General features: G+C 43.0%; 1 protein-coding gene across 1 annotated transcript in view; it reads right to left on the reverse strand.

Annotated features, from left to right (window-relative positions):
• Positions 1-12,856, reverse strand: part of LOC137371408 (NADP-dependent malic enzyme-like) — a 216,695-nt gene that overhangs the window by 19,322 nt on the left and 184,517 nt on the right. Inside the window, exons 9-10 of the mRNA XM_068033969.1 lie at positions 1,899-1,996; positions 1,081-1,194 (exon numbers count right to left, since the gene is read on the reverse strand). Of these exons, the coding sequence (XP_067890070.1) occupies positions 1,081-1,194; positions 1,899-1,996 (212 nt within the window). The remainder of the gene's footprint in view (positions 1-1,080; positions 1,195-1,898; positions 1,997-12,856) is intronic.

The following is a 12,856-nucleotide window of genomic DNA, read 5'->3' on the forward strand; positions in this document are numbered from 1 at the left end:
TTCCAACCACCATATTGTATCACACCATACAGTATTTCCCACCTGAAAAGAAAGAAAAAGAAAGAGGTAAAAGAGCAGTAGCAGATAAGCGAAAGAGAAGAACCAGAAGGAGAGAGAGAGAGAATGAGGCAAGAGAATGACTATATCCTTCAACTTATTATTCACAATGCCACAGGCTCTGACTAGTTTCTGAAAACACTCTTGGATATCTTAATTTACTGAAGTAATTTGTACATTCATCACCCTCGCCATAAACTAACTGATCTATATAGCACAGAAATTATATGCAGTACCATTAAGGAGAAAGAAACTGAACAGTTGTTGCTTCTTTTAGGGTTCTGGTTAAATATAAAACTTCTGTTTATCCCTACTGTGAACATCCATTTTATAATGTGTGCTTAAAGCCTTTGAGTCTGATTAACAAAACATGAACTGAAAAATGAATTAAATATCACAAAGAAATATCTCCTGTTCCCAGAAGAAAATCTTGATTCATAGGACAGAGTGCTGGATAACATTTTGGTCACCCAGTTTATAATTTTTCTAACAGGAAAAATATGGATCTTTGGAGCATCTACTTTTCCCTGTTAATTTTCTCATTTTCCATTCTGAATTTTTCAATTGCTCCTGGGGTGCTGTTTAAAGGACATTAAACACCCTCAACTATTTTACCAAAGTGACTACTTATTCATGTGTGATCCTTGACATTGGGTGTCAGCAACTTATTCAACCACAGAGGTGTCCCAATTGATTCAATCATGTGACATTTACTTCCCGTCACTATCACTGGATAGCTATCAAATCCCAGTTAATTTTCCCTTCCCTTACCCAGGGACACTGAGGCCAGTAGCAGCCACTCCTGTGAACTTCATGGCTCAAAACAGTTAAATGAGCACTGCTTGAGGATCAAATTTGGGACAGTTACTCACTGCTGAAACCAGCTAAGTTCTGGGAGGAGACCCAATTTGGGTTCGTTTGAACATGTTATTTTTATTATGTGATTTTGCTCATTTTAAATGTAAATTTTTAAAAAACTTTATAGAAATCGATTATTAATATTTCAGTAAAGGAAAAACCTACCTTAGTAATAAGGCCCTTTGAGTCCACCATCCAAATCTTTTTTACAGCTTCTTGCTTTGGGATTCCTGCTTTTTCCATAGCCATCACGATGAGATGTGCAATTCCCATGGCAGCCTGTGATACATTAATAAAGCCATAGCTTGTGACGTAGAACACTGAAGATTCAAATTTATTAAAATTGCTATATCAATTTGGTAAAAACATTACTTTCAAATGACAGCCAGAAGTGGGATTACTTCACAAAGCACTAACTAAAACCAACAATTGCACATGCTACAGTACTGTACACAGCCTGACGAGGCACATTTAATGCTGTGGCACAGACAACTGAACTTTACATGGTAGTAAAGGGGTTTTCAAGATATTAAAATTAATTTCACCTTTGATATCAACCACAACAATTATTGAAATCAAATTTGACAATTGAGCCATCGCTCACACCCGAGTAAGTCTTGCCTTTGCTCATACCAATTTCAAGAGGGAACACTTTGATGATAAAACTCATCACATCTGTTTTTACAAAACTGAGTCCACAGAGTGTGCACCACCTATCAAGCCAACTGGCATAGTTCCAAGTGCAAATTAGAGTGCTGATAGAAAATTTCAGAAGTATTTGAAATTGAATTTTTAAAAAGTTGAGAATAGGAGTTAAAACCAAATAATAATCTCATTGACAGATCCTGAAAGAGGGTCGCAGGTGTTTTGTTTTCTCTTCTAGCAGCTCAAAGCAATACCAGCAGGGTAGCAACATCAAATGTAGGATGGTAATTTCTTGTGGACTAGAAAAAATATGAAAAGGGATAAAGAAGTAATACTACCTCCCCGGCTCCTTGGAAGACAAACTTATGATCATGAAGTTTGTTCTTGGTGATTCTCAGTGCAGCCAGTATACCAGCTACTGCCACAGATGCAGTCCCTGAGAACAGAATGAGATGCAATTAGAGAGAAACTCTGAAACATCTTAGCAAAAGAAAATTTCAGCTCCAAACAGCTTGTATTAAATAAAAGGAACACTCTTTGAAAATTGACTTGCACGTTACTTTTGATCAGATATCTATATAGGAAGATCTATGAATGGCACTTATTTGCAGCAATCACAGACTACAAAGATGGTGGAACTACTGATTGTCCAGAGAGGCCACTCTCAGCTGTAACCATGCTGAGATTTCTGACCTTGTTTGCTAGGCATACCCAGATAGGGGTAGAACTTATTCTCTGTGCTACCTTTAATGAATTGGCATGTTTGGTGAAATTCCTGCCTGATATTTTAACAATATTGTTTGCTTTAAATTTTATGAGCATACAAACAAATTTACACTCCAATTGTACATCTTTTTGGGCTGCTGGTAAAGTATAATTAAAAACTTTCATTGAGAATCATAATTATAATTTGCAAATTCTTTCTTTGGTTAATTCCTTATAGAATTTCTTACTTTTATTCTACCAATGTCATACAAAATTGTACTTCATATAATATGCCATTTATGGCTTAATAAAAATTAAAAGCAATCCAGCTTCCTTGATCTGTTTATAGCTGTTTAGATGGGTGAGTGGAATGGAGCAAAGATGGATGACAACTTCCCAAATACTTGCAACAAAACTAGCATTTCAGAAAAACACATTCCTATCTTGTTTAATTTGGGATGTTGGAAGGAAGTTTTATTTCCAATGAAAGGAAAAATCTTCATAATAATGAGAATAAGACATTGTCCTATTGTATTCCATGGGGCATCCTGAACAAACCACAATTCTCTTAGAACCAAACTAAACAGACACTGAGCTCAAGAGTTGAACCACTTGGTTCAAGAGAACCAGGTGGTTTGAAGTATTCCATGGGAGAATGAATCATCAGTTATACAGTAATATAAACAGCTCCCAGTGGTATAAAAATATGTGACAGTTGATAAAAAAAAATACTCCCTGCAACACATGAAAGTAATTTTAATCCAGGGGAAATGCTTTTTCCTTCCACAGTGTCATTTGCACACACAAAAGCATATGTTTTGTGCTTTGGGCCAGGATGCACAGAATTTCACACAGAAACACTTTGTAAGTTGTATCATGAACATTACATCCTCGATTTTAACTTTGGGGCGAGTGTGGTGGGGTTGGGTGAATGACAAGTTTGTGCTGCTGGACTGTTTTAACTCCTGGGCTTCATCACCATACTTCAAATTGGACTCAGTTTAGTGGCAGTCTTCCCTGGCAGGGTTGACACTGTGCAACCCAGGGTTAAAATCATGCTAGGGTCTGAGTTACATCAATGGATCCTGACATTCTGAATATTTGAGGCTCTTGTCTACCTGCAGCGAGGGCCTCAAACACCTCCTGAAACTCAGGAGTTAAAGTAACAGCTGATGAGAATATGGAGGCGAGAAATCTGCCCCAATTTTAACCACTCACATGCACGGTTCTCATCAAGAATGAGGGAGGTTTAAATTTGCAGCTTGTGACTGCAATAACCTGGAGGAGGTCGAGGTCACATTTCTGCACAAAACTGAAAATATAACAATTTAAAAATAAAAGTCATTCCCAGAATACTGTGAGTTAAGATGTGGCTTCTGCAAACTGGCCTCATCGCCTTTATAACTATCGCACACTCTGGGAATTGTATGGACAAAGTCACATTTCCACAGTATGTTATCAGTCAATCCTTCTGACACTATTTCCTCCAGAGACAGTGGATCAATTTTAACTAGGTGGGAGGGAATCCGCCATGGGGAGCTTATTGTTGAAACAAGGTGCCCTATGAGTTAAATTTCCATGTCCCAACTGTAATCTTCAAGAAGGCAACAAGGGCACTTCAGGGTAGCAGCGAGATAACTCACTGAACATGACAAAGAGCAATAAAGTGTCTTTCACATCTACAACAGCATTTAACATTATTTTTACAAATCCTATTAAATCACTAAAGGTCTATTCAAGATACTCTTTATGATGAAAGGTGAAATAGGAATTTACATGTAAGATGAGCATCATCCCTGATGGAAGCAGAAATCATGTTTAATTTACTGTTTCTGATACACATACATTATAGACTATCGCAGGAAACTGCTACAAAAAGATCTCTGTTTTGTCATCTGTTCTTCTCATGCAATGTTGATCCAGCTGATTATATATCACAATATACACATCTCAGGTCACACAATGTCAACATGGATAGAAAGTCTTGGCAGCAATGCTGGAAGGTAGAAACTAAAAAATAATTTAGCAGGGAGATAATGATATACAAAACAGAAAATAATTAATAATGATTCTAACAGGATAGAGTGAGCAGAGGACAAATAGTCAAATGTAAGAAATATTTTACATTATATAGTCTGTTGATCATAAATATTACAAGGGAAGACAGCAATAATGATAAAACTATTTTCATAGGTAATTATATTCGGGATAAATGACAATGGTTCAGGAAAAACTAATGGCATCTGAACCATGAGATTGACAACAAATAGAAGAAGCCACTTCAAACCACTTCAAATAGGTGATGGAAGTGGATGGGGGAAGAGAGAGGAGAGAGGTATTTGAAACTCATACAAGATTGCTAAAGGAACGAATGGTAACTAACAGACTGGCAGTAATTCACAAACTGAGGGAGAGCTACCGGATCCAGCCTCCAAAAACAGTCAGGCACCAAAGATACAGGAGATGGAAACTCTTTATGATGATGCGTATGAATGCTAGAAGCACAAATGCCTGCATTACAGAGCTTACCCAATACTAGGGTACAGAATGTTTAGCAAAGAATGTAGCATCTTTCATGTCCTCAGGATGTCACAAAAGTAAATTACAGCTAATAAATTATTTTTAAAATGTAATCACCGCTAATGTAGAAAAATGTGCCAAGCAATTTGTGCACACCAAGTTAACAGAAACAACAAATGAATAAATAACAAATTAATCTCTCTTTTCAGTGGTGTTGGCTGAAGAAGGAATGCTAAGCAGTTAGTGGGAGAATTTCATGCTCTTTCTTATTTAGTGTCATGAGATTTTTCATAGGAACACAGAATGATACAGCATATGAGGCCTTTCGAACCCTCGATTCTTTGTCTACAATTCTCTGCTCTCTCCCCAAAGCCATGTAAACCTTTTCTCTTCAAAAATTTATCCAATTCCCTTTTGAAAGTTACTATTGAATCTGCTTCCACCACCCTATTGGGTAGTGAATTCCAGATCACAACAGCTTGCTGTGTAATTAAGATTTCTTCATGTAGCCTCTAGTTATTTTGTCAATCATCTTAAATCTGTCCTCTAGTTACCAACTCCCTCTGCCACTGGTAACAGTTTCTCCTTATTTAGTCTAAACCGTTCACGGCTATAAGGAGAACAACCCCAGTTGCCCAATCCCTCCACCCAACTGAAGTCCCTCATTTCGCTACCATTCAAGTAAATCTCCTCTGTGCCTGCTCTAAGGCCTTGACATCCTTCGTAAAGAGTGGTGCCCAGAATTGAGCACCATGTCCCGCTCAGGCCTAATGTTTAACATAACTTCCTTGCTTTTGTACTTTGTGCCTCCATTAATAAAGCCAAGGATCTCTTTTTTTTTTTAAAAACAGGCTTCTCAACTTGTCCTGTCACCTTGAAAGACTTTTGCACGTACACCCCAGGTTTTACTGCTCCTGCAACACGTCACCTCCCCCCTTAAAATTGCACCATTTTGTTTATATTGCCTCCCCTCAGTCTTCTTACCAAAATGCATCACTTCACACTTCTGTGTTTTAAATTTCATACACCACAGGTCCGCCATTTTACTAGTTTGTCTTTGGAGACCACCAAGCATCAGCATCGAGGGAACTGAGCTGAAAACCGTCAAGCAATTTATCTATTTGGGGAGCATCATCTCGTCTGATGCCACCATAGACAACAAAGTGGACAATAGGTTTTCAAAAGCACACAGTACATTTGGCAGACTCCACAAACGAGTGTGGAGCAACCACAGCCTCAGAGCACAGATCAAATTCAAGTTGTACAAAGCCGTAGTCCTCACCACCCTTCCGTATGGTGCCGAGTCATGGATCCTAAACCGCCATCATGTAAGCCTTCCAGAGCGCTTCCATCAGCGCTGCCTCTGAAGCATCCTCAAGATCCACTGGCAGGACTGCATCTCAAACATTGAAGTCCTAGAAACAGCCGACCTCACCAGCATCGCGGCCATCCTCCTGCAAAGCCAACTGTGTTGGGCAGGTCACGTTGCCCAGGATGGATGACAGTTGCCTGCCCAAGATCGTGTTGTATGGAGAGCTGACCACGGGTAAAAGGAACCGAGGGGCCCCATGCAAATGTTTCAAGGACTCCCTGAAGAAGTCCCTCTCTGTGTGCCACATCGACCATCGCCAGTGGGAAGCGCAGGCCATAGATCGTGATGCCTGGAGATGCTATATCAGGAGGGCTACAGACAGCTTTGAGACGGAGTGAAGAAACAGCATGAAAGAGAAAAAGGAGAAGGATAGATCCAATTTCCCCAGCAGCAACTACACCTTCACTTGTACCCACTGTGGGAGAATCTGCCGGTCACGGATAGGCCTGACTAGCCACCAGTGGGCCTACAACCGATGAGTACAACCGTCCCAAAATCTTTGCCCGTGAAGAAATGTCAAGAAGCAGCAGCTCGTGGAGAGATGGCAGGGATGGGGTATGGTGGCTGGTAGAGATCAAGGAGGACGAGAGAAGATCGGGGAGGTGGGGGCAGAGAAGATCTGGGGGGGGGGGGGTTGGGTGGGGAGAATGCGGGTGGGGGGGGGGGGGGAGAAGATCGCGGGGGGGTTGGGTGGGGAGAAGATCACGGGGGGTAGGTGGGTGGGGAGAAGATCACGGGGGGTAGGTGGGTGGGGAGAAGATCACGGGGGGTAGGTGGGTGGGGAGAAGATCACGGGGGGAGGGGCTGGGTGGGGAGAAGATCGCTGGGGGAGGGGCTGGGTGGGGAGAAGATCGCTGGGGGAGGGGCTGGGTGGGGAGAAGATCGCTGGAGGAGGGGCTGGGTGGGGGGGGGAGAGAAGATCGCTGGGGGAGGGGTTGGGTGGGGAGAAGATTGGGTGGGGAGAAGATTGGGGGGGGTTGGGTGGGGAGAAGATTGCTGGGGAGGGGTTGGGTGGGGAGAAGTTCGCGGGGAGGTGGGTAGGGAGTAGATCACGCGGGGGGGGGGTGATGAGTGGGGAGAATGCAGGGGGAGAAGATCGCAAGGGGGGGGGGAGAAGATCACGGGGGGGTTGGGTGGGGAGAATGAGGGGGGGGGGAAAGAGAAGTTCACAGGGGCGTGGGGAAAGGATCACAGGGGGTTGGGTAGGGAGAAGATCGCGGGGGGGGTTGGGTGGGGAGAACGCGGGGGGGGGTAGAAGATCGCGGGGGGGTTGGGTGGGGAGAAGATCGCTGGGGGGGTTGGGTGGGGAGAAGATCGCGGGGGGGGGGGGGGGGGGAGTTGGTTGGGGAGAAGATCGCGGGGATGTGTGGGAGGGAAGAAGATAGTGGGGGGGTGTGGGTGGGGAGAAGATCACGGGGGGGGGGGGTGGAGGACAACGTAGGGTTGTTATACTATATGTTCGAACAGTTGGGAAATAAAGTAGATGTGGTCAAAAACAAAAACAACTACTTCTTACACATAGTGCCTATTTCAATATCCTTTCCTTGTCTACAATTCCACCATGGCCTTATGCCAACATCTTTACCGCCTCCTTCAGCCTTACGTTCCTAAATACAGTTTGCTCTGGACTTTGGCCTACTTTACATTTTACCCCTCCTTCTCTATTTTTGGACATGGTGCCATAACTGTCTGAAGCCCATGCTGAAGAGGTCTCCAAATCCCCCTCCCATGCTACCTCTCAATTCGCCTTCAAAAGCTTGAAAAGAGCGGAGAGAGCAAAAGAGGCTTCATTGAAAAGAGTGCGGTGAGTGGGAGAGGCTTCATTTGAAAAGACTGCGGAGAGCGGGAGAGGCTTCATTTGAAAAGACTGCGGAGAGCGGGAGAGGCTTCATTTGAAAAGACTGCGGAGAGCGGGAGAGGCTTCATTGAAAAGAGTGCAGAGAGCGGGAGAGGCTTCATTGAAAAGAGTGCAGTGAGTGGGAGAGGCTTCATTTGAAAAGACTGCGGAGAGCGGGAGAGGCTTCATTGAAAAGAGCGCGGGGGGGGAGAGGCTTCATTGAAAGGAGCGGGGAGAGGCTTCATTGAAAAGAGCGCGGGGGGGGGGGGGGAGAGGCTTCATTGAAAGGAGCGGGGAGAGCAGGGAGAGGCTTCTTTCAAAACAGCGCGGTGAGTGGTCGAGGCTTCATTTGAAAAGAGCACGGAGAGCAGGAGAGGCTTCATTGAAAGGAGAGCGGGGAGAGGCTTCATTTGAAAAGAAAGCGGGGAGAGGCTTCATTTGAACATTGCAGAGAGCGGGAGAGGCTTCATTTGAAAAGAAAGCGGGGAGAGGCTTCATTTGAAAAGAAAGCGGGGAGAGGCTTCATTTGAACACTGCAGAGAGCGGGAGAGGCTTCATTTGAAAAGAGAGCGGGGAGAGGCTTCGTTTGAACAGCGTGGAGAGCAGGAGAGACTTCATTGAAAACAACTTTTTACAATATATATCAATGACTTAGATGAAGGGACTGAAGGTATGGTTGCCAGATTTGCTGATGACACAAAGATAGGTAGGAAAGTAAGTTGTGAAGAGGACATAAGGAGGCTACAAAGGGATTTAGATAGGTTAAGTGAATGGGCAAAGACCTGGCAAATGGAGTATAGTATTAGAAAATGTGAAATTGTCCATTATGGCAGGAAGAATAAAAAAGCATATTATCTAAATGGTGAGAGATTGCAGAGCTCTGAGATGCAGAGGGATCTGGGTATCCTAGTGCATGAATCGCAAAAGGTTAGTATGCAAACACAGCACGGAATTAGGAAAGCTAATAGAATGTTATCGTTTATCGCAAAGGGAATTGAATATAAAAGTAGGGAGGTTATGCTGCAGTATACAGGGCATTGGTGAGACCACATCTGGAGTACTGTGTATAGTACTGGTCTCTTTATTTAAGGAAGGTTGTAAATGCATTGGAGGCAGTACAGAGAAGGTTTACTAGATTAATACCTGGATTGGGCGGGTTGTCTTATGAGGAAAGATTGGACAGGCTAGCCTTGTATCCGCTGGAATTTAGAAGAGTAAGAGGCAACTTGATTGAAACCTATAAGATCCTGAGGGGTCTTGACAGGATGGATGTGGACAGGATGTCTCCCCTTGTGGGAGAATCTTAGAACTAGGGGTCACTGTTTAAAAATATGGGGTCGCCCATTTAAGACAGAGATGAGGAGAAATGTTTTCTCTCAGAGGGTTGAGAGTCTTTGGAATTCTCTTCCTCAAAAAGCGGTGGAAGCAGAGTCTTTGAATATTTTTAAGGCAGAGGTAGTCAGATTCTTGATAAGCAAGAGGGTGAAAGGTTATCGGGGGTAGGTGAAAATGTGGAGTAATCAGTTCAGCCATGAACTTATTGAATGGCGGAGCATGTTTGAGGGGCCGAGTAGCCGACTCCTGTTCCGAATTCATATGTTCGTAAAGCTGAACATTCATCTCTTTGATCATTTCTACAGTCACGACACCTAATCCTTCTCCCACAACAGCTGTTTTTGTGTTATCTTCACCTCCATGGAGTGATTTGGAATAATTTACTATCTTAAAAGGTGCTATTTGAGTGCATGTTGTCTAGGAATTCAGTATCTCAGGAGAATTCTTTTAAAAAATAAATAAAAGTAAAAATGACCTGCTAAGTTTTAAGGTAGAATTTAATGCCAGCTGCAGTGGCCAAGTTGTTGGCCGGAAAGCCAGTGGCAACCACGCTGTGGCCATATCTGGGAGCCCCGACCCGAACCTGTGCCCAAACAATTAACTGCCTAGTGTTGGGGCTCCCGTCCCTTTAAAGGCGAAGATCACACCTTCAAGAGCTACCAGCCATTCGGAGGGCCGGCAGCTCTTCAGTTCCAGTAGCACCACCGATACTGGTGGCCATTGCTGGGACTGCACCAGCAAGGACCAGCAAGATGGAGCAGGCCCTGGGACCCAGGTAAATTGGGTCAGTAGACCCCTGTCTGGAGGGTCGGGGAGCGCTCGTGGGCAGGGGATGATTCAGCAGGGGGAGGGGTGCGGTCCTTGCCACGGGTGGGTGGGGGGCCCTCCATGGGCCACAAGATACCTAATCAGTAGGGCACCCCCACCTCGAGCTTGCTGGGAGGCTGCCAACTTGGCAGTCTCCCCACGTGGCGGAGGCCCTCCCTCCATTACCTCCACTGTTGGTAGAATACCTTAAGTGGTCCTTAATTGGCCACTTAAGGGCCTCAATTGCCCTCTGGGTGGCAAGACCAACCTCGACCTTTCTCACCCCTGACTGAATTGGATGGAGTCAGGAAGGCAACAGGTGCTCCACTCCCCGCCTTCCCTCCTGATTCTAAGGCCCTCATGTCCTCGCTACCTGCTCCTGCGGGTTGGATCAAATCCCATCCTTAGTTGTCTATCCTATTTTTAATCCATTTGTGTAATACATTGGTAAATGTGGGGGTGGGGCTGGTGGATATCACTTGATTATTAATCCTGAAGTGAATGGCCAGAGACTGCCAATCCTCCTTAGATATGGTGGTGGTGAAACAAGAAGACTGAAGGATTATAGCCTTGTTTATAGCCCTGTTTAAAAACGCGGACAGAAAAATCTGGCAATTGCAGGCCAGCCAGCTTAACATCTGTGGTGGAGAAACTTTTAGATACAACTCTTAGGGCAAAATTAATTGGCATTTGGAAAAGTACAGACTAATAAATAAAAGCCAGCATGGATTTGTTGATGTCAAATCATGTTTTACCAACTTTATTGAGTTCTTTGAAGAATTAATGGAGAGAGTTGATGAGGGAAGTGCGGTTGATGTCATGTATATGGACTTTCAAAAAGTACAACATAATAGATTTGTAAGCAAAATTAAAGGATTAAAAAGGGACCGTGGCTGTGTGGATACAAAATTGGCTAAGGGACAGAAAGCAGAGAGTAGTGGCAAACAGTTGTTTTTCAGACTGGAGAGGTATACAGTGCCGTACTCTGGTGTACAGTGGGTTTGGTATTAGAATCACTGCTCTTTCTGATATGTATGTTAATGCCCTAGACTTGGGTATACAGGACATAATTTCAAAGTTTGCAGATGATTGGAAACTCAAAAATGTAGTAAACAGTGAGGGGGATCTTAACAGACTTCAGGAGGATATAGACTGGTGAAATGGGCAGACACATGGCTGATGAAATTTAAGGCAGAGAAGTATGAAGTGATACATTTTGGTAGGAAGAATAAGGAGAGGCAATATACCTAAAATGTTGCGATTTTAAAATGTAGGGAGGGGGAAGAGGTGCAGGAACAGTGAAACCAGGGGGGTGTACGCACAAAAATCTTTGAAGGTGGCAGGGCAATGTTTAGAAGGTTATTAAAAAATGGGATCCATGGCTTTATTAACAGTAGTATAGAATGCAAAAGCAAGGAAATTATGCTAAATCTTTATAACACATTGGTTAGGCCTCAGCTGGAGTATTGTGTTCAATTCTGGGCACTGCACTTTTAGAGAGGGCACAGAGAAGATTTACTAGCATGGTACAAAGATGAGGAATTTCAGTTATGTGGAGAGACTAGACAAGCTAGGGTTGGTCTCCTTACAGCAGAGAAGGTTAAGAGGAGATGTGATAGAGGTTGTCAAAATCCTGAAGGGTTTTTGTAGATTAAATAAGGAGAAAGTGCTTCCAGTGGCAGAAGGGTCAATAATCAGTTTTAAGCTGATCGGCAAAAGAATAAGAGGCAACAGCATGAGGATTTTTTTTTTTTTTACACACAGAGTTGTGATCTGGAATGCACTGTCTGAAAGGGTGGTGGAAGCAGATTCAATAATAACTTTCAAAAGGGAATTGGATGCTTAAACATGAATTGAAAAAAATTGCAAGGCTATGGGGAAAGAGCAGGGAAGTGGAAATAATTGGATAGCTGTACAAAAGAGGCAACACAGGCGTGATGGACCAAATGGTCTCCTTCTGTGCCATGTTTTACTATGATTCTATAAGGACCACTCAATGAATATTGTAAAATTATTTAATTCGTACTTTTGTTCACTGTTGACCAGGAAAAATCAGAGACACCATTAATAACACATCCATGGAATTCCTCGCCAAGTGCTATTGTTATTGTTTAATGTTCTAGAGTGTCAGTTCTTGCTAGGATGCTAAAACCTGCAACCAAATTGCCATGCTGCATACTTGGCTGTCTTATTCCAGGTAGCATTCTGTTCTTAGAAACAGAACTAATGTCTTGTCATTTCAGGGTTCTAACATTACTTTCCTATCAAACAATTTACAAGTTTAAAATGAGCATTGTAATCAAAATCATTATGAATAAAAGGTTAGAGTGAATATAGTAGAATTTAACATTAATATTTATTATTCCAAATTTGTTTCCAAAAGCAACAACAGCTCTGGTGAGAACATATGATAATATCCCCACTGACAGATGTTTGGTGACACCAGGTCATGGTTAGAAAAACATTGATCCACGGAGACATCAGTGGGGCACCAATAATTTCTCTTCTGATCACAGGAAACAAAGTAATAATAAAGCATTGCTAAAATAATTTCCAAAACCTACTTCGTAAAGGAAGTTGTACTGATCTGCAATTCAGGAAAGAAATTTCTCTTGTCCTCATGGCCTGGTTCAATACCTTTTCTTACTGTCAATTTATTGGCAGTTGAAGAACCTGTCCGAGACTTCTCGCCCTTACAATCACTTGTCTTTCTCTCCTCC

This window comes from Heterodontus francisci, chromosome 6 (genome assembly GCF_036365525.1).
Source record: "Heterodontus francisci isolate sHetFra1 chromosome 6, sHetFra1.hap1, whole genome shotgun sequence".
Classification (NCBI taxonomy): Eukaryota; Metazoa; Chordata; class Chondrichthyes; order Heterodontiformes; family Heterodontidae; genus Heterodontus; species Heterodontus francisci.